General features: G+C 37.0%; 1 protein-coding gene across 2 annotated transcripts in view; it reads left to right on the top strand.

The window, feature by feature from the left end:
- Nucleotides 1-22,285, top strand: part of LOC131064911 (E3 ubiquitin protein ligase RIN2) — a 69,042-nt gene that overhangs the window by 3,742 nt on the left and 43,015 nt on the right. For both annotated transcript variants that reach the window (XM_057999241.2, XM_057999240.2), the window contains exons 2-3: nt 833-1,117; nt 19,309-19,386. In XM_057999241.2, coding sequence (XP_057855224.1) covers nt 878-1,117; nt 19,309-19,386 — 318 coding nt within the window. In that variant the 5' untranslated portion in view covers nt 833-877. The remainder of the gene's footprint in view (nt 1-832; nt 1,118-19,308; nt 19,387-22,285) is intronic.

The following is a 22,285-nucleotide window of genomic DNA, read 5'->3' as shown; positions in this document are numbered from 1 at the left end:
TTCTAATATAATTCTAATGCACCTCCTGATTATTAATCGTGACATGTCCTTGTCTCGATTCATATTCTAATTACTATCTTTTCTTAACTAAAGGCTGGGTTCCATATCGCACCCTTTTTCTTATAGTTAGTGTGACTACTAATTAATCTTATAGTTAGTGTGACTGCTAGTTAATCTTTGCAAACGGTTTACTATTAATTATTGTCTAGTCTCTGCTGATTATTTGATTTAATAAATGAACAATTAAATAGTAAATATCATTAAACACACTTATTATATATTTCATATTAATTTACTGCGCTTCCATGGGCAGTGTAATTTGATGAACCTCTGATGATGTACATACGGGGCTATGACAAAGATTCATATCTTGTCAACAACACTTTATACTGACTGATAAGCAGTTCTGCAAATCCACATTAATTATTTTCCTCTATCATTTATAATGAATTTGATGCAAATGTTTCTGCTTGAAAATTTGTATGCTAAGCGATATCCCTGACAATTTGTTTTTGTTATCCATTATTGAACATGTTATAATCTTACTGCAAGAGTTTTTGATAGTGAGTTGAGAATTTGTCGAGTTTAGTCAATTTTCTTGCATCTGCTTTTTTGTAATTTAGTTTGCAAGGCGTGCATCCATCTTTGAAAGGCTTTCTCAAAGGATAGTTCCATCTTCTGATTAAATATTGTCAACAGTGTACTTCCTATTTGATCAATTGGAGACATTTGGCTTTTATATATACAGATGCATCAAGGGATATTCTTCAGAGGCTTCTTTCCAGACATGTTCTTGACATTTTGAATTGTTTATTTGTTTTTGTTGGAGCAGGAAGTTTTGTGAAGAAATTTAAGACACATTACATCATATACTCAAATGGGCAGAAGTTATGGCCTCATTATTGCTTCATATACGGCAGTCAGCCTTTGTGGAGTTGCATGGAGAATTAATTTGGCACTGAATAAGGTCCTTTTAGATGGGAGAACGTTGGAGGAAGGCATTGAGTCTGTACAAGCTGGATATATTTTACAGTTGCTTCTTGAATCCCCTCTCACAGTAGCATTGCTTGTCAACCTTGCAATCAATATTTTCATTTTGGTTTCTCTTTCTATAAAGGTATTTGATTTTTAATAACTCAATACTGTTATAAGATTGATTATTTTCTGTAGTGGGAGAGTATGTGATGGCTCTAATGTATCACATTTTTATAGTTTAATGGAAGAGGCTGCTACAATATCATCTGGTGTGTGCTGTGAAGTAAACGTATAATCTTTTTTATAGAAAACAGGTAAAAACTGCTTTATGTGTTACTTAAGCCAAATATAGCAGTTTATGAAATAAAAAATTCAGTTTGATCTACTTGACTTCAAACAGTTATTATATTCATATTTTTCGGATCCAAAAAAGCCAAACCCTACTATTGCCACAACACTGAGTATATCAATCAGAACTGTTTTCCAATAGCTCTCAACCAGATTTATCAACCACAAAATAATACTAGCACCATTGCTGCTGTTTCAAAATATCTCATAAATAGTTTTAAAAAGCAACCTAAAAGTCAATATGACGAGGAATTTTCCTTATTTTATAAATGAGTTTTCCCGCTCTTAACATTTTTGAATCGAATTCTTGCTTTCTTTTTGGTTGGCCCCATTATAAGATTGTGTTTCCCAATTGGAGTGTGAACATTCTAACACTTGGCGAATTCTGCTTCACAATGATAGGAAGAGCTTTTTGTAGAAGAGGAGGCCCAATCAAGCACTATGCAGGTGTGTAATGGAAGAAAACAAATTGGGTGTACTTGAGGAAGCACATGAAGGGTTTGTTGGTGGCTATATGGGATTAGATGTGATGCTGCAGAAAGTACTTCAAGCAAGATTTTGGTGGGCATCACTATATTAGGATATTAAATGGTGGTTGACAGGTTGTGATATGTGTTAGAAAGTGGGGAAGTGCTTAAAAGGGACTTCATGCCCTGTTGAATTTCTCAATCCCAGGAGCTTTTTTGAAAATTGGACCATTGAAAATAGGTAAAGTACAATGGTGTAGGTATATAATGGTTGCCATTGAATACCTAAGCAAATGGGAAAAAGTAAGGATGCTTTTTGACAGTAGTGCCCAAAGTACAAGAAAGTTTATATGAACAAATTGTAATGAGATTTAGGATTTTGAAACAAACAACAAATGATAATGGGGGATATTTTTCAACCTTGTTATCAGAGCAGCGATAATGGAGTTTTGTATCTTCCACTCACCATCAAGCTTGTACCATCCAAGGGCCAATAGGCAAGGGAAGCCATTGATAAGGTATTGACAGGGGCCATTCAAAAACCTTGTGGCATGGAAGGAATTGATTGGAAAGAACAGCTTCTAGCAATTATATGGGCTTATCAAATGACATACAAGGTCACTATTAGTCATACCCCTCTTTAGTTCATGTATGGACAAGAAGTAGCAATCTTTAGGATGAATCTTAAAGTAGGATCACATGCACTAACGTACAAGGGGAAAAGGGAAATTAGATTGAGCAAGTTCAAGGTGATGTTCCGCAGACCCTTTAAGATTCATGAAATATTGGTAGATTGAGCTTTTTGACTACAAAACTTAGATGAAACAATGATAAAGAATCTAGTAATGTGTCTAAGTAGAAAATATATTAGCTAAGACAATAAGCTTTAAATATGATTGATCTCATGGACTTCCCTTAGAACTGGACTCAATTTATGTTGATGTTCCGCAGACCCTTTAAGATTCATGAAATATTGGTAGATTGAGCTTTTTGACTACAAAACTTAGATGAAACAATGATAAAGAATCTAGTAATGTGTCTAAGTAAAAAATATATTAGCTAAGACAATAAGCTTTAAATATGATTGATCTCATGGACTTCCATTAGAACTGGACTCAATTTATGTTGAAGAAGGTACAAGTAAAGATAGAGAAATGTTCAAAGTTTTGTAAAATAGAGTCCATCATTTTGAGCTGTCTTGATGAATGTTATGAAGACCACATCTGCATTGCATAGGTCAATGTGAAATCAAAGTCACAAGACAACCATAGTGGACCTCATTGGAAACTAAAGAAAAAGGGACAAGCACCCCACAAGGGTAGGAAAAAATATAAGTATAAATTGTGTTACAACCTCTGTCAAGTTTATCACTACTTAAGCTTTGTTCTTTTAAGAGATGCATCAATTTGGTTCTCCTCCTTGTTATAATAATTCAGAGTTCGATATTTACAAAGGAGACAAAAGACTCCTTAAATAGAGAATACAAGACGATCTTTCCATAACAGAAACGATTGTAAATAGAAACATTACAATATTATTTTAATATTCCTTCGATGATAAAAACCATTCTTTCCACGTCTCTATATAGTTGTTGGAACTTGGAACCTTTCCCTCATGTTTTGGAAGATTTGAATGGAATTGGAAGCGGAAGATTGGTTGTTTGTTTCAAGTTCTCTTGTTTATCCATTGAGATGAATTTGTTGCTTTTCAGTAGGGGTACTTTTAAAACTGCCACTTTTTGATTGTTTTTACCTTTCAACTTCTGAGAGCCACAAGTAATGCATTAAATCTGGAAATGAGGTATTGTTTTGTTGTTTGTTTGAAATTGTATAACTTTTTAAGAGGAACATGAATAAGTAAAAATATTCAACTTTGGATTTTACCAAAGTATATTCTTTGGTCTTGAAACTAGTTGAAGTGTTTTCCTTTGAGGATGAGCTCTTCTTCTAGAGCCAATATGGATCATTATAGGTACTCATTTTTCTATATTTTGGAAGTGATTGTTGGTGAGAAAGAAAGTGTTGTTCTTGCCTTAATAATGAAAATCCTTCCCTTTACCTCTGAATTTTTAGGAATCAACCTAATCAGAATGCATGTTTTTGTTTTATGTCTCTAATTTGAGATCAGGAATAGAATTCTTCTCAAGAGTTGATGTTGTTTTTTGATGAACAATTAAAGTGGGCTATTAACTGTTTATGTCAAATGAATCTATAGTTATCATTTTGTCCTATACAGTTTGGCATTCCTTCATGAAATGTGGAGTTGTTTACTAGATGCTTTTCACGGCTATTCAAGTTCAATCTCCTTTCGAATGTAATATGGAGTTCTTTAGCTGATTCCATTTTCTTTTTACTGCTGGACAAGTTTTTTCTTAGTATCTCTCCTTTTGGCGCCTTTCTGATTCAGATAATTTCTGTTGGAGATTTGAAGTGAGATAGCCAATAGTGCATTGACAGGACATTTTGCAAGCGTTTTATCTTGATTGTCAGATTTTGTCCATATCAATGCCTCTTCCCAATCCCATTCAATCCCAAGAATTAAGGATTATTTGAAAAAATATTTGAAGAAATAGAGCCAATGGCCCAATACTGCATTGTAGGAAATTTTGCAAGCATTTGATCTACACAGTTATCTTGATTGTTGAATGATGTCCCATGTTCATGCCTTATCCCTATCCCTAGTTCCTGTTGTTTGCCTTTTGGTGAGAGTTGTTTGGTAGGAAAATTTATCAATTGTGAGGATGCCAAGCATTTCCATGAGAGCTAACAATCTGATTGTTGGATTTGGTCCCATGTTAATTCATCTTCCTAATCTCTCTCCAATCCCAATGCTTAAGAAATTTTGTGAATGTTGAAGTACTATTTGACTGTTTTTTTGAACGAAGCCAATAATGCATTGGTAGGAAATTTTGCAAGCTTTTGAACTACACATAGTTATCTTGATTATTGGATTTTATCCCATGTTAACACTTCCTCCCTGTCCGTGGTTCCCATTGTTTGCCTTTTGATGAGAGTTTTGGTAAGAAAACTTATTAGTTGTGAAGATGCCAAGCATTTCCATTTGTATTAATGATTTTTTGATGATCAAATTTCCTGTTGCCATGTGAAACTCTAAGTAATGTTTTGGGTGTTCGAAATTGATTAGTAAAGGCTAAATACCTTATCTAGGATTAGAAATTTTGTTTATTTCCTTGACTATTTAACAAGCTAGTTAATGGAATAGCTTAATACTTTGTTTTTTAAAGCTATACTGGTTTTAGTATTAATCAAATCCACATTTATTGGTTTCATTAGTTTGCTATACAATCCCCTTAAATTATCTTGTTCATGGTGATAGGAAGAAAAGGAGCAAAAACACTTCCTACAGTAATCTAAGAGCAGAGATGAAGAGAAAATATGATCTAAAATAATTTGTAAGAAAGAAATGACACAATAAAAGTACTTACCATAACACAATGATTTACCTTGGGAAAACTCTTTTGAGATAATACTTGGCCTTTGAACTCGGAATCAATACATTAATTTGCAACAATATTGGTTACAATATACTCTAGTAAAAGAGCCTTCAAAGGTGACAACACCAATACTCATATTTGGAGTAATATGACATAAAAATACTTACAAAATACACTATGCAAATTCCATCCCAAGGGCCGAACCAATAGAGAAACCAACTTAAACAAAATTACAAAAACATGAGCTAATATCATCCAATACCCAAATCCCTAGAGAAGTCTTCAAAGTATATGTCATAACTTAGGCAGTTTGTCTTATTCAAACCCTCCAAAGATACTTTATGATAGTTATATGTTGGTGAATGTTCTTTATCAAAATGCTTAACTCTTACAACATTTCTTATGTGTTATAGATATCTTTACCTTCTTGATGCAAGAGGCCTAACTTCCAAAGGCCATAACTTTTGGTTGGGAACTTGATTAAGCTTTTTTTTTTAAAATAAAAATAAAAATTGAAGATCTTAGAGTGCTCTAGACTATTGTAGCCTGCCAACTATTTGCTAGGGGTTGAGAGGTCCATAGACTTGCTACACCAACCTAACTTCTCTATACTAACTAGCTTTGTCAAATCATCAAGAACACTTTCCAAAGTATTGACTTTCTTATTTTTTTTCTTGCAGTCTTTTCTGAATTGGTTAGTCTTGTCTTAGGAGATTTAGATTTCCCATGAGATTTAGGTCTACCCTTGCCCTTTTTCTTGCCTTTTTCCTTAGACTACCCATGAATAGCCAAGGCCTTCTTGCTGGATTTAGTTGTCTTTTTCCTCATCTTCTTGAGAGAAGTGCAACCACCATCTCATCAAGACCCAATTTTGAGATAGTGCTTCTAATAGCCATTACTAGGTTGTCCCATGAGTTTGGCAAAAAAACACAGAAGGGTCATGCATTGATCATTTTCTTCCATCTTTACATAGATAGATTTTAACTGAGTTATAATTGCATTCTATGCATTTAGGTTCTTAGTAGAAAAATCATTATCAGCCATATTCGAAGTGTACAACTTCTTTTGTAGAAGAGGCTTATTACCTATAGATTTAACCCAATTATTTTATTCACCTTGGATATGTTCTATCTTAAGTGTGATATTACACCTATTTAATACCTATAGATTTAACCCAATTATTTATTCACCTTGGATATGTGCTATCTTAAGTGTGATATTACACCTATTTAATACGTTTACATAGGATAATTAGGATATTTGACCATTCTTACCTAAGTAGCTAATAATGATATTTGTCTACCTTGACACTTGATTAATGGTAGTTAGGTGCCATCTCTCTTTTGTCTAAGGCCACTTTTGTTTTGGTTAGATTGAGTTAACTTACATTTTGATTGAGATTTAACTCATTCCTCCTGGACATGTCATCTCCTTGATTTATGCTTCCAAGAAGCCTATATTTGAATATTACTCTTCATAACTTGTTTCATCATATTGAATATAGAATATAATTATTTTGTTCTTTTGGATTTTGATCAGCTTACAGGCATTTTGTCTTTAGATTTCTTGTTCACAACAAATTCTAACACTAACTTTCCTAGAGGGTTTCTGCAATGGATTCTTCATAGACATTTAGTAGCAGAGAACCATTTAATAAGACTTCTTGGGCTTTTGTCCAACATTGTCCAATCATTTGGGAACATTGCAGTTGGTTTGGATTTGGATATTACAGCCCATAGATCTCTATCTAGGAGCAATCTTGCCATCTTCAGCTTCCACAACTCAAAGTTAGTGCCACTGAATTTTTCTACTTTTATTCTAGATGTTCTTGCCATCTTTCCTGAAACAAAGATCTTTTATGCTCATGCTGCCACTCAAACCAAGACTAATACAAAAAACCTTGTTCCTACCATCTCCGACTCAAGTTGATCAGGCCTTGATACCAAATAAAAGGAATTTAAGGTGCAGAAACATTTGCTACACTAATATAAGATGAGAGATGAACAAAAAATACAATCTAAAATATTCTATAAGAAAGAAACAACACGAGTAAATCATTCACCATAGCACAATAATGCATCCTGGGAAATCCTTCAAGGAAAAAACCTAGCCTCCAAGTTTAAATTCATGCTCTAATCAGCAAAAATATTGATTACAATGCACTCTAGTCAAGGAGCCTATTAATATTATATTTTCCTAAGTTATTAATGCTCAATAATGTAATATATTGTAATTTTAGTTTCTTATTAGAAACTTTCTATTTTGTATTTCTTTGTAATTCTTCATAATGATCTTCATGATCATTCGTAAATACAACAATAATGTTTTACCAATTATGTCCCCATAATATGGTATCAGAGTAGAAAGAAAAAATTAAAACAAATCTAGAGCCTGCGATTTTTTCAGAATTCAAAATTCAATTTTTTTTTCTAAAGGGTTTTCTTCCAGGTGATTTTTTCTATTGTTTTTCGTGTTTTTTGTGGCTGATTTCTTTTTAACTAGGCCTTCGTCCCATGATGCCATTAATCCTCTGCGCGTGACGCAATTTTTTTCACGTACAAATTTTTTTTCTACCATTTTTGGATGGAAATCTGCATTTTCGATTAGGGTTTTTACCCTTTAGATCAAGTCAATTTTTCTTTCTGATTGCAGATTCTTGGTAGGTTTTTCGAGAGCTTAACTAGGTTGTTTTTGGAATTTTGTGGGTGCATCATTTTTTCGTGCCTCAAATTTTGTGCTAGCGGATTTCAATTCTGATTTCAGATTCTTTTTGGTTTTTTCACAAGGATTTCTGGGTTGTCTTCGGATTTTTTTTGGGTTAGTCAAATTTTTTTCTTGAAATTTGTGCTAGTCGTACTTCATATTTTTTTGAAGTCTGTACCCGTATCTGCCTTGTTTTCTGCATTGAGATTTGTGCTTTGTATTTCGTGCTATCACCTCTTCTCTGATTTTCGTTTTTCGTGCATTGGGAAACGTGCTAGATGGCGTCATTGACCAACTTGATGTTGGAAGACAGTTAGTGATTCAACGGCAAAAATTATAACATCTGTAAGCAGCGCATGCTGACAATCGTCGAATATCACCGCTTAGATGATCTTGTCTTGGGAAAAGAATCTCGTCCTACCACAGCCGGATCAGATCAGGACAAGGACAAGTTTGATGATTGGAATTGAGAGCCTGTTATGCTTCTCAAGCTCTCTGTCACAGATGACCAATTACTTTAGATTCCTTCTAGCAAGTCAGCCTCAAAAATTTGGAAGCATCTGAAGGAGTTGCATGAGACATCCGACAAAAGCCGAGCGTTCTTTCTAAAGAACCAGTTGTTCTCCATCATGATGGATGAACGCATGTCCTTACAGGAGCATCTCACAAAGATAAAGGACATTCGAGATCAGCTCGAAGCTATTGGTCGAAAAATGGAGGAAGAGGATATGGTAGTCATAACCCTGAAAAGCCTACCAAAATCCTATGAGCACTTCATAGACTCTCAACATTACGTCTAGGAATGTTGATCTGAAATTTCCAGAGTTATGCACCAAACTTCTGCAGCATGATCGCTGGAAACAACAGTTTGGTAGTAGTGGCACTTCATCCTCCTCTTAGCAAGCCTTTGCAGCCAAATCCTTTCACAAGGATAAAGGCAAATCTCAGTCATCTCAGTCCTTTCAGTAGAAGGGCTTTAGTTAGTCACAGGAAGGCTCGAAAAAGAAAAAGGTTCAATGCAATTATTGTCACATATATGGCCATCTGATTAAGGATCGTCGCAATCAGATATAGCTTCCGAACAACGAAAGCAGGGAGGGTCTCAGCCTAAGGCCAATGTTGTTGAGCACACAGAGCATAAAGAGTCTGCCTTTTATGCCTTCATGGCTAAAAGACCTGCACACGATGTGAAATCTTCTGCTTAGTACATTGATTCTGGTGCTTCTCGGCATACTGAATTCACTCCCTATACTGATTAAGTTATTTTTGGAGGAGGTGAGGAGTATACAGTTGTCGACAAGGGCAACGTTTAGATACAGTCTGGTGGGAGGAATCTCATATTCCTCAATGTGTACTATATTAGAATATTTAATTCTATGTTAGTCACCTATTTTTAGTTCCTTGGTTAATGGTCATTTACTTTTTTTATGTAATTAGCTTTTAAGCTTAATTTAGCTTTCATGCTTAATTTAGCGTTTAGCTCTTTAGTCTTTTACTTTAACGTTATGTTCTAATTATAGAACATCGTCTTGTAACCTCTATATATACGTGTGTATATCATTCAATGTAATTATCTGATTATTGAATCATTTATTCAATTTATTTTCATGGTATCAAAGCATGGAAATTAAAAATTTCGAAAATTTTCCTAGGGTTTCTGGAATTTTCAACTAGGGTTTTGACCCTTCAATTCAAGTCGAAATTTTATTTTGATTGCAAATTCTGGGTGGGTTTTTTAAGACCTCAACTAGGTCATCGTCAGATTTTTTTAAGGTGCATCGTTTTCCGTGCCTCAATTTTTGAGCCGTTGGATCTGCATTCTGTTTTCAGATTCTTGGTGGGTTTTTTGAGAGCTTTTCCAAGTTGGTCTCAGATTTTTCTAGGTACCTCGTTTTCCGTGCCTCAAATTTTGTGCCAACAAATTTGCCTTGGAATTTAAAAACAGTTCACAATTTCTGCTATTTCTATGGACGTTGGGATTTTTGCTGTTTTTGGGCACCATTTATGCTGTTTTAAGTGTGCAGAAAATTGTAATTTTTGGGTTTCTTCCAAACCTTGAAATTTGTGCCAGAATTCTCCTATAGGGTTTCAGTTTTTTCAGCAGCTGCTTCTATTCTAATTTAAAAAAAAATCAGATTCTTCTGTCTCTTGCTTTCACTGAGTTGCCCTCGATCAACCTCGATTTCTGTGATGGCATAATTAACCAACATCATGTTGAAACACAATCAGAAGTTCAATGACCGCAACTACAACACCTGGAAACAGCGTATGCTTACCATCTTTGAGTATCGTTGCCTTGATCAACTTGTTTTGGGCAAGGGATCTCGTCCTACAACAACAGGTGATGATCAAGACAAACATGATGTGAAGAATCGAGAGGCTGTCATGCCTATCAAACTCTCTGTCACAGATGATCAACTCCCACAGGTGCCTTCAGGTAAAATAGCAAAAGAGATTTGGGATCTTTTGAAGGATCTTCATGAAACGTCTGACAAGAGACGAGCTTTCTTTCTAAAGAATATGTTGTTTTCTATCATGATGGATGAGAAGTCATCTATCCAGGCACATTCGTGATCAGTTAGAAGCTATAGGCCGAACCATGGTGAAAGAGGATATGGTAGTGATCACGCTGAAAAGCCTTCCCAGATCCTATGAGTATTTCATTGATACACTCAATATCTCCTCTACTAGTGTTGATTTGAAGTTTCCTGATCTTTGCAACAAGCTGCTACAACAGGATCGATGGAAGTAGTAGTTTGGAAGCAATGCTAGTTCATCCATTGAACAGGCTTTCACAGCCTCAGCTTTGCATAAGTACAAGGGTAAAGTTCCGTCCTTCCAGTAGAAAGGACAAGGTCAAGGTCAACCTCAAGAGTCTTCCAAAAAGAAGAGCTTACAGTGTTCCTACTGTCATATATATGGCCATTTGGTGAAAGATTGCCGGAAATTGATAGCATCCTAGCAATCCAAACAGGGAGGGTCCAAGCTGAAAGCCAATTTTGCCACGCATCCTGATCAGAAGAAATCTGCCTTCTATATGTTCATGGCCCAAACCTCCTCTGATGATGTTCAATCATTAGCCTTGTACATTGACTTTGGAGCCTCTCGACATTTCACACATCGTCGGGATTGGTTTACAGAGTACATGCCTTTCACTGATTCAGTGATCTTTGGTGGAGGCGAAGAGTATACTGTTGTCGGCAAGGGCAACGTTTAGATTTCATCTGGTGGGAGGGATTTAATATTCCTCAATGTATACTTTGTACTTGATATGAAGCTCAATCTATTGTCAGTCAGTCAGATTATGCAACATTCACCACAGCTGGATGTTGTCTTCGGGTTGCACAATTAGCATTGTTGACAGGGAGACTCGCACTATAGTTGCAGTTGGTATTGAGGATCATGGTCTTTATAGACTTGTTGATTCTATTGGTTCTTAGGAGCTTGCCATGGCAGCTAGGAGTACTTTCATCAATAGTCTTTGGCATCAATGGTATGGGCATCTCAATGTCCACTATCTCTCTTAGTTGGTTTGAGAGGATCTAGTCTTAGGATTACCTGAGATTTAAACTCAGAATCATGGAGTTTGCAGAGCATGTCAAGCTGGAAAGTAGCATAGGACTCCGTTTTCAGATGGAGACACTTGGAGAGCATCCAAGGTCTTGCAGCTCGTTCATGCAGACATCTGTGGTCCCATGAACAATCCATCAGTCACTGGATGCAGGTATTTTCTATTATTTGTTGATGATTTTAGTAGACGTATGTGGGTTTATTTTCTTAAGAAGAATTCAGAGGTGTTTACCATGTTTCAAACGTTTAAGGCCTTAGTGGAAAAAGAGTCTCGTTGTCAGATAGTCACTCTTCGGTCTGACAATGGAGGGTAATTTTGTTCTACAGAGTTCACCAACTTTTGTGCATCACATTGCATTAAGCATCAACTTACCACACCTTACAATCCACAGCAGAACGATGTTGTTGAACATAGGAACTGTACAGTCACTGAGATGGCTCGGTCTATGTTGGAGCATAGAAATGTTTCAAAACACTTTTGGGTGGAAGCGGTCTTCATTGCAGTCTACCTTATGACTCCAGAGGAAGCCTGGTCTGGCAGGAAGCCCAAAATCAATCATTTGAAAGTTTTTGGCTCTATAGCTTATGTTTGGATTCCAGATGCCACGTGCACCAAATTGGATCCCAAGAGTCAGAAATTGATGTTCATCGGCTACAGTGACAACCACAAGGCATATCGGCTGGTTGATATAGACACTAATCACCTCATATTCAGTCGAGATGTAGTATTTGATGAAGAAAGAGGGCCTTTTCAGCCATTCTCTCTTGATTTGAGCACTGAGGATCACCCTCCAAAGGCTATAAGTATGGGTGTTCGTCTTCCCTTAGCTCCACCTGATGGGAGGGATTTAGTTGACTCTGAAGTTGTGGGGTCTCCCAGGCATGACATTGCACCCCCTGACTTTCCTCAGGATCTTCTCGATCCACATCTAGAGGAGCTTGCTCCAGATATTCTAGGTAATCTTCATCCTGCAGCAGATGTTGGTACTTCTACTCTCCGGCCTAAGTGGTGGGTCAAGACCATTGGTGATCTTCATGATGATGAGCTCATTGAGGGTAGATCAGTTAGAGGTAAGAGCAAGCAACACAGTTAATTTTGCTCTTATGGGCAACATTCACAGTATTTATGAGCCTCAAACATATACAGAGGCTAAAGGTGTACCTGAATGGGAAAAGGCTATGGCAGCAGAGCAACATAGTCTTTTGAAAAACAACACTTGGGTATTGTCCGATCTTCCTCTAGGAAAGAAGCCCATTGGCTGCAAATGGGTGTTTAAAGTCAAGTATAAAGCTGATGGAAGCCTTGATAAGTACAAGGCTCAATTGGTGGCAAAAGGGTTTTCATAGAAGGAGGGCATCGACTATGAGGAGACATTTGCTCCCATAGACAAGATGAGTACCATTAGGCTTGTCCTCGCTCTCTCAGCTCAATTTGGATGGAAAGTCCATCAAATGGACGTCAAGAGTGCCTTTCTCAATGGTGATTTGCAGGAAGAAGTCTACATGACGCAACCTCCAGGTTTCAAGGTTGTTGGTAAGGAACACCAGGTATGTAGACTAGTCAAAGCACTCTATGGCCTCGAACAGGGTCCTTGTGCATGGTACATCAAAATTGATAAGTACTTGATCGATCAAAGGCTTTCAGAGGAGTCCTTCAGATCCCAATTTGTATGTCAAACATACTAGTGATGATATTCTATTTCTAGTAGTCTATGTTGATGATCTCATCATTACTGGCAATGCAGCTCATTTGATCATGCATGTCAAACAAAATTTGTGTCAGCATTTTGATATGACAGATTTGGGACTTCTCCATTATTGTCTCGGTGTAGAGGTTTGGCAGATTGATAGCCACATATTCATTTCTTAGTCAAAGTATGCCAATAGCCTACTAGATAAGTTTCGAATGCAAGATTGTAAACTTGCATCTAGACCTATGGACATAGGGCTCAAATTATCAGCCAAATCAGATTCCCTTGTAGTGGATGAGTCTTCATTCAGGCAACTAGTGGGCAGCCTCATCTATCTCACCGCCACTAGACTTGACATCAGTTATGTTGTGATCTATATTTCTCGCTTCATGTCAGCCCCAAAAGTTGAACATTGGGTTGCAGTGAAGCGTGTGCTTAGATATGTGAAGGGCACTTGTGATTTTGGCATTCTGTACAGTAGAAGCAAAGATCCTAGGCTGGTTGGTTTCACAGACTCAGATTGGGCAGGTTGTGTTGATGACAGAAAGTCAACTTCTGGGTATGTTTTCAGTTTGGGTACATGTGCAGTCACATGGACCAACAAGAAGCAACATGCAATAGCTCTTTCCTCGACCGAAGCACAGTATCGAGGAATTGTTAAGGCAACATGTGAGGCAATTTGGCTACGTAGGATGCTTGCAGACATGCAAATTTCTCAACCAGGACCTACTCCCTTGTTTTGTGATAATCAAGGGGTTCTAAAATTAGCCAAAAATCCAGTCTTCCATGAGTGGACAAAGCATGTGGAGCTTCATTGTCATTTCATCTGTCAACATGTTGAAGATGGATCAGTGATACTGCAGTACATTCCTACAGAAGATTAGACTGTAGATATCCTCACCAAGTCCTTGAGCCCGACAAAGTTTCTCAAATTTAGAGGGCAGCTTGGTGTGATAGCTAGCATGACCATTAAGGGAGGGTATTAGAATATTTAATTCTCTGTTAGTCACCTATTTTTAGTTCCTTGGTTAATGGTCATTTACTTTTTTTATGTAATTAGCTTTTAAGCTTACTTTAGCTTTCACGCTTAATTTAGCGTTTAGCTCTTTAGTCTTTTACTTTAACGTTATGTTCTAATTATAGAACATCGTCTTGTAACCTCTATATATATGTGTGTATATCGTTCAATGTAATTATCCGATTATTGAATCATTCATTCAACTTATTTTTCATACTACGTTCCTGGCATGGAACTGAACCTTCTCTTTGTGAGTTAGATTATGCGGCATTCTCCTCAGCTTGATGTCATCTTCAGTGCACATAAGTGTTCTATTATTGATCGTGCGACACGCACTACAATTGTTGTTGGTATTGAGGATCATGGTCTTTATAGACTTGTGGATATAGGTGATTCTCTTGAGCATGTCTTCGCAGCAAAATCCTCCTCTATCACTCGTCTATGGCATCAGCGATATGGTCATTTGAACATTCACTATCTTGCTCAGCTTGTTCGGGAAGATTGAGTACATAGCCTACCTGAAATTCAAACTTAGAATTAGCGAGTTTGTGAAGCTTGTCAGGCTAGGAAGCAACATAGGACATCGTTCAAGGATGGTGACTCATGGTGAGCATCTAAGGTACTGCAGTTGGTCCACGTTGATGTATGTGGTCCAATGAATACTACTTCTGTTACTGGGTGCAAGTATTTCTTACTTTTTGTTGATGATTACAGTTGTAAGATTTGGGTGTACTTTCTTAGACAAAAATCAGATGTGTTTCCTATCTTTCAGAAATTTAAGGCCTTGGTAGAAAAAGAGTGTGGTTGTTCTATTATCACTCTTAGGTCTGATAATGGGGGGGAGATTTGTTCTATTGCTTTCTCCACTTTCTGTGATACACATGGCATAAAACGTCAGTTAACCGCACCATACACCCCTCAGCAAAATGGCGTTGTAGAACGTCGTAACCGCACCATTACAGAAATGGCTAGGTCTATGCTGGAACACATAAATGTTCCTAAGAAGTATTGGGTAGAAGCAGTGTTTACTGCAGTCTATCTCCTTAATAGGTCTCCCACTCATGCTGTTAAAGGGAAGACTCGTGAGGAAGCCTGGATTGGTCGCAAACCCAGGATCAGTCATTTGAAAGTTTTTGGCTCTCTTGCATATGTTTGGATTCCAGATGTGAAGTGCTCTAAGTTGGATTCCAAGAGTCAGAAGCTTATGTTTACATGATACAATGTCAACCATAAGGCCTACCGGCTGATTGATGTAGACAATGATCGTCTCAGCTTCAGTCGCAATTTTGTCTTTGATGAAGATCGAGGACCATTTCAGCTTTCCTCCTTTGAATAGAATTTTGAGGATCCACCTTTGAAGGTTTTTGATTTAGGTGTTCCTCTTCCATTTGGTTCACCTGATGGGAGGGATGATGCAGATTCTGTATTTGATGATGCACTACCTGAATTTCCTTTGGATGATGCTAATCTTCCACCTGTTCCAGATCCTCTTCCACCTCTAGTTCTAGTTATTCCTCCTCCATCTGATGTTGGCACATGTACTCTCCGGCCTAAGTGGTCGGATAAGACCATCAATGATCTTCGTCCTGCTGAGCTCATTGAGGGTAGATCTTCCAGAAATAAGGGCAAACAACAAAATATAGTTAACTTTGCTCTCATGGCCAACATTCATAGTATTTATGAGCCTTAGACTTATACCGAAGCAAAAGCGATTCCAGAGTGGGAATAGGCAAAGGACGCAGAATACTAGAGCCTTCTGAAGAACAACACCTGGGTTCTCTCTGATCTTCCTCCAGGGAAGAAACCCATTAGCTGCAAATGGGTCTATAAGGTCAAGTATCATGCAGATAGTACCTTGGATAAGTACAAGGCCAGATTAGTTGTTCAGGGATTCACATAGCGGGAGGGCATTGATTAGGAGGATACGTTTGCTCCTACTGCTAAGATGAGCACCATTCGTCTTCTTCTCGCTATTGCAGCTTAGTTTAGATGCAAAGTCCATCAGATGGATGTTAAGAGTGCCTTCCTCAATGGTCAGTTGCAGGAAGAAGTCTACATGACGTAGCCTCTTGGTTTCAAGGTTGCCGACAAAGAACATCAAGTATGTAGACTCGTTAAAGCACTCTGTGGGCTTAAACAGGCTCCTTGAGCGTGGTACATTAAGATTGATCAGTACTTGGTTGCTCATGGTTTTCAGCGTTGCCCTTTTGACAACAATCTGTATATCAAACACTCTGGTGATGATATTCTCTTTCTTGTTGTCTATGTGGATGACTTGATCATTACTGGCAGTTCAGCACATTTAATTCTGGAAATCAAACAGGATTTGTGCAAGGATTTTGATATGACAGATTTGGGGTTTCTCCATTCTTGTTTACGTGTTGAGGTTTGGCAAACTGATGGTAGCATTTTTATTTCTCAGTCTAAGTATGCTAGGAACTTGCTTGACAGGTTTCGAATACAGGATTGCAAACCTGCTTCCACACCTATGGAGACTGGCTTGAAGTTGTCAGCCAAGTCTGATTCTCCTCCTGTAGATGAAACACAATCCAGGCAACTAGTGGACAGTCTCATCTATCTTATTGCTACTAGACTTGATCTTAGTTTTGCAGTGAGCTACATTTCACGCTTCATGACAACCCCCAAGGTTGATTGTTGGGTAGCAGCAAAGCGTGTGCTGTGTTATGTGAAAGGCACCTCTGATTATGGACTTCTTTACACTAGGAGTCATGATCCTAGACTCAACGGGTTCACAGATTCAGATTGGGCAGTCTTGGTTGTTGATAGGAAATCAACCTTTGGATATGTGTTCAGTTTGGGATCCGGTGCAGTCACTTGGACTAGTAAGAAGTAGCAGGCAGTGGCTCTCTCCTCGACAAAAGAAAAATATCGGGGAGCAGTTAAGGCAGCTTGTGAGGTAGTTTGGCTTCGCCGGATGCTTGCGGATATGCAAATATCTCAAGCAGGTGCGACTCCCTTGTTCTCTGACAATCAGGGAGTTCTCAAACTTGCCAAGAATCGAGTCTTCCATGAAAGAACCAAACATGTAGGGCTTCATTGTCATTACATTCAACAGTTGGTTGAAGACGGATCCATTCAATTGCTGTATGTTCCTACAATGGAGCAACAAGCCGATAATCTCACCAAGCCCCTTAGTCCAGATAAGTTTGTAAAATTCAGAGCGTCTATTGGTGTAGTTGATAGATTGAGCATTAAGGGAGGTTATTAATATTATATTTTCCTAAGTTATTAATGCTCAATAATGTAATATATTGTAATTTTAGTTTCGTATTAGAAACTTTCTATTTTGTATTTCTTTGTAATTCTTTATAATGATCTTCATGATTATTCGTAAATACAACAATAATTTTTTACCAATTATGTCCCCGTAATAGAGCCTTCATAGGAGGCAACAACAACACTCAGATTTGGAGTAATATGGCAGCATAACAATACTTACAAAATTCACTATGCAAACTCTATCCCAAGCACCCAACAGATAGAGAAACCAATATATGAAACCACCGAAGTGAAATTACAAAACTACAATTTAATGCCGCCCAAAAGTGGTGCCTAAATCGCCTAGTCCAATTTCAACACCCAAATCCCAAGAGAAGTCCTGTAAGAATTTGTCATAACATATTATAGTTATCCCCCAAAATTGAGCGCTCCAATTTGTCTTATTCAAACCCTCCAAATACACTTTATGACAGTCATAATGACTTTTCATAGGTTGGTGAATGATCTTGATCAACATGTGTAATTCCCTCTCATAACTTTTTTAATGTGTCATGAGTGCTTTTATATTCTTGATGTTGGAGCAATAACTTTTGGAGGCCATAAGTTTTGATTTGGGAACCTGATTAAGCCTTTTTAAAAAAAATAAATGGAAGACCTTAAAGAACCCTACATAACTCTAAGCCAGTTTAGCCAATTATTAAAGCCTCTTTTGATAATTCTCGGGCAAAAGATGACCTCTACAATCTAGAAATTGCATTTAAAGATTGGGATGCAAGGTTGAGACACCGTTTTCCTAACACATGGGTTATATTCAATGCCTTGTGTTGTTAAGCAAAGTTTGTTGGCTGATTATTAGTAACTTCTGACATGTGACTTGTCCACTTATCTTCCTAAGAATTATGGAATCAACTAGTTAGAAATTATAAGTACTTTGTGCATGATTGGAACTGACATTCATTTCGCTTGACATTTTTCTAAGACAACAAAGAAAGCAGCCTAATGCTATGTTCTTTTAAAGTTATAACAGTTTTAGTATCAACCACTTCATGGTTATATTTTCAGATTTTGCTACACAATACTCTAGCTTATCCTGTTCACTTTTTATCATAATGCCATTTTTTTTCAAGAAGATTGTTGTGATCAATCATTTATAATCCTAGCTATGAGCAAGATTATGGTAAGCAATCCTTTGTATATTTGGACTCGTACCCTTATCTACGTCAGATTAGCAGAGTAAGCTGATTAGAAGTAATAAATATGTTGTGTTTAGAGCTTCCGTATTTATGCCAAATATTTTTTAAGTAATTGTGCCCCACAGTGGCCTTTATCTATGAGCAGATTATGGAGGCAGTTCATTAGTAAATTCCAACGTTTTTCCATTTTTTACTAAGAATTATGAAATAAACTTATTAGAAAAGGGTAATACTTTGTAATAGATTTGAATTTTCATTTATTTCTCTCGAGTATTTTCCAGTAACAGTGTTATAGCTACTGCCTTATAAATCACCGAAGTGCATCTGTAATGCCATTAGAAGAAGCATTCTACTAACATCTGATTAAAATCTATTTATTTTTAGTAATTACATTGAAACTTGTGTTGTCAGTTATCTGAAAAAACCTCATCTATAGATTAGGAGGAATTATTTGCTTGAAATTTATTCCAGTAAAGGATTTTTGTCTGACATATCAATGTCTCACATTTTTGTCTGACATATCAATTTGATCAGAGCATTCATTAGCTCAAATACTTGAAATATGATTAGAAGGTTTTGTTAACATGGTGTTTATAAAATTACATTTTTTTTATGTTTCCTGTTGTGTTCATAAACTTTTGGTTTGCAGGCTGTTTTCTTTGGGCAACTCTCCTCAACAGAAACACGAAAGGTCATCGAACGCATTATAAACTATATACTTTATAAGGTAAGGTTTATGGTCTTAACCACATTTTTCTATTTTGAAGTTGCAATTATGATACCAGCTGCTTCTTTTTGTTGGACTGTGTTGTACATTATTGATTATCAGTAAGAGGTGTTTTAGACAAAGAGTTATATCTTATTAATAATTTAATTGTCCTTGTACAATTTCAACCTTTTTCTTTAATTCCATGTTTGTCTTTTTGTATTTTTACTGGATTATTGTGCTGAATCTGAAATTCATATATAGACAGACATTAGCATAGCTCTCAGTTATCATGTACTTTTTCTAAATCCCACACTGCCTCCATACAATTCCCCTCAGTCTCAGATCTCCACAATAACTACTGAGGATAAAAGTTGCATGGACACAGATACGGATTCATATACGGATATGGCCATTTTTTAAGACCCCCAATATGGATACGGCTGGATATGTCTTTCGTAAAAAACATGTACACATATATTTAACACGATTTTCCTAGTCTTTGAGGATATTTTCATTACTTCAAAAGCAACATAGCCACATAATTGCTACATAATGATAAGTTGATTTAACATTTTACAATATGCAAAAATAGTAGAGTTGCATTGGAAGATAACCCCAAAAATGGGTCACTCAAATAGAAAAACATTTCTTTTGTCTTTCTCATTTGGTGTAGGTTTTGTTAATACCCATTTTTTTTTAAATGCATGAATGAAGTTTTTTAAAATTAAATTTAGGAAGATTTGCGTCAAATTTTAAAAAAAATTCAAATCACATAGTATCTAGCATGGTTGGAAATCAAGGCTTTTTGGGCACATGTGGGTTACAATATTCGATGTGTATCTGGGCTGCAAGCGATACGTATCCATTTTGGAAATGGGAATGGATACAGGGATACGCGTGCCCAGGGAGGGACAAAGGAGTTTCCGGCTACTTTGCTGAGGATTGAGTGACAGTAAGTAGTCACATTGAGGAGACATCACATCCTCCAATCCCTCTCCCAACAACACTCTACCCAACTATCATATCTGCTGTCTCAAATGAAACAAAACAGATCTGGAAGGATGCTGGCCATTATCCAGCATCATGCCCAAACAATAATAGTTAAGGCTGCCTTACCCTTTTAAAAGGTGTTTGGCTGTTATCTATGAATGGAATATCTCCCAGGGTAGAATTTTCTATGGAGGAGATGGAAAATGGATTGTAGCTACTTATTGAGGGCCTTGATATACTCTTTCATTGGAGCTTTCCTAGGTCCTAAACCACTGAGATTATGGGTTTAGGAAAACTGGAAACCAGCAGGCTAGGTTGAAATCTTAATGATGTTGAAGGAATATTTCATGACTGTTTTCTCATTCTGCAAGAAAAGGATCAGGTCTTTTAGAGTGGACCCTAGTTTATGAAAAAATTAGGCCTTTTCATGAAGTCATGTATTGCTATTTTCAACTCTACACAGGACCTTCAAGTAGAGTAACTGTGTGGATCGAGCTTCCTTTGCTTCCAAGTGATTAATGGACAGAATTGTCTTTGAGGAAGATAGGAAGTGACGTGGGGGAATACATCATAACATCCGAGTTCAACAAAGACCCTAGAGTCAAGCATGCATGGATTTATGTTAATACAGTTCTGGAAAAGTCTTATCTTGATAGAATGCTTTTGGATGTGGGAGGAATAGAGCAAGAGCAACCAATACATAATGAAAATATTCTATTTCTTTGTTTAATCTGCCATGAATATGGTCATTTTGCTAGAGTATGCCCCAGTCAGCACAAATGGGAACTGTACCTTTTTACACCAAGGGTGAGCTGAAGTACAGTCAATGAGAACAAAGCAGAAGATAAATTTTGGGAACGGTACCTTTTTACACCAAGGGTGGGCTAAAGTACAGTCAATGAGAACAAAGCAGGAGATAAATTTTGATGAGCCTGTGCAATGAAATTCAAGGTGCCTATTCATTGAACAAAATAAAATAGCCTATCAGTTTACCCTATCAATCAATAAAACATGTTCAAGTCCAGGGACAGATGAAATGGAGGACATTCAAGGGAGTGGGGGCATAACTACCACATCCTCTGTGGATATAAAAGAGCCTAGTACTACAGCACCAACAGAAAACGAACAAGAAAAACAAAAAGAAAATGTAAGGGGACTCATCTATTTCACATCCATTGCTGAACCTTCCAAGTAAGCAGCTGGAGTTAAAAGCAGCAAGGAAAAATGAAGTTCTCAGTTGATTACAATCCTGTAATTATGCGAGTCAGGAAGTCTTCCAAAAACTGAAAACCATCTGTGGCAGTCAGGACACAACTATGACATCTTCTATGACTTCAAAAGACTATAGCACTGATGCTCTAACATCAAAGCAACAATAAAAGCAAAACGAAATGATAAGGGAACCCATCCTATTCTCGCCCATTTATGACACATCCAAAACCATGGCCAGAGGTGAAAGCAGAAAATATAAAATCAAGCCCTTGGTTGATTATAGCCCTGTACCTATTCTATTCAAGAAAGCGTTCTAAAAGCAAATATTATTTATATATCCCTTGAAATCATATTTAATTACCACCCAGGCCAAAGAAAAGTATACCTGATGCGAATCTGGGAAATCCAAATTCATGGTATGTCATTGACCTGTTCATAGGTACATTGAATATCTTCCCATCTGTGTAATGCAGTTACCTTAATGGAAAACCAAGGGCTTTGTCTTTCCCAGCAAATACCAATTCCCCAAAGAACAAAGTCAACTAGAAAAGAATAGTATAGATCCAACTGGGAAATCCAAATTCATGGTATATCATGGATCTGTTCATAGGTACATTGAATGTCATCCCATCTGTGTAATGCAGTTACCTTAATGGAAAACCAAGGGCTTTGTCTTTCCCAGCAAATATCAATTCCCCAAAGAACAAAGTCAACT

The sequence above is a fragment of the Cryptomeria japonica genome, chromosome 3 (genome assembly GCF_030272615.1).
Source record: "Cryptomeria japonica chromosome 3, Sugi_1.0, whole genome shotgun sequence".
Lineage (NCBI taxonomy): Eukaryota > Viridiplantae > Streptophyta > Pinopsida > Cupressales > Cupressaceae > Cryptomeria > Cryptomeria japonica.
This window is presented reverse-complemented; position numbering and strand designations above follow the sequence as displayed.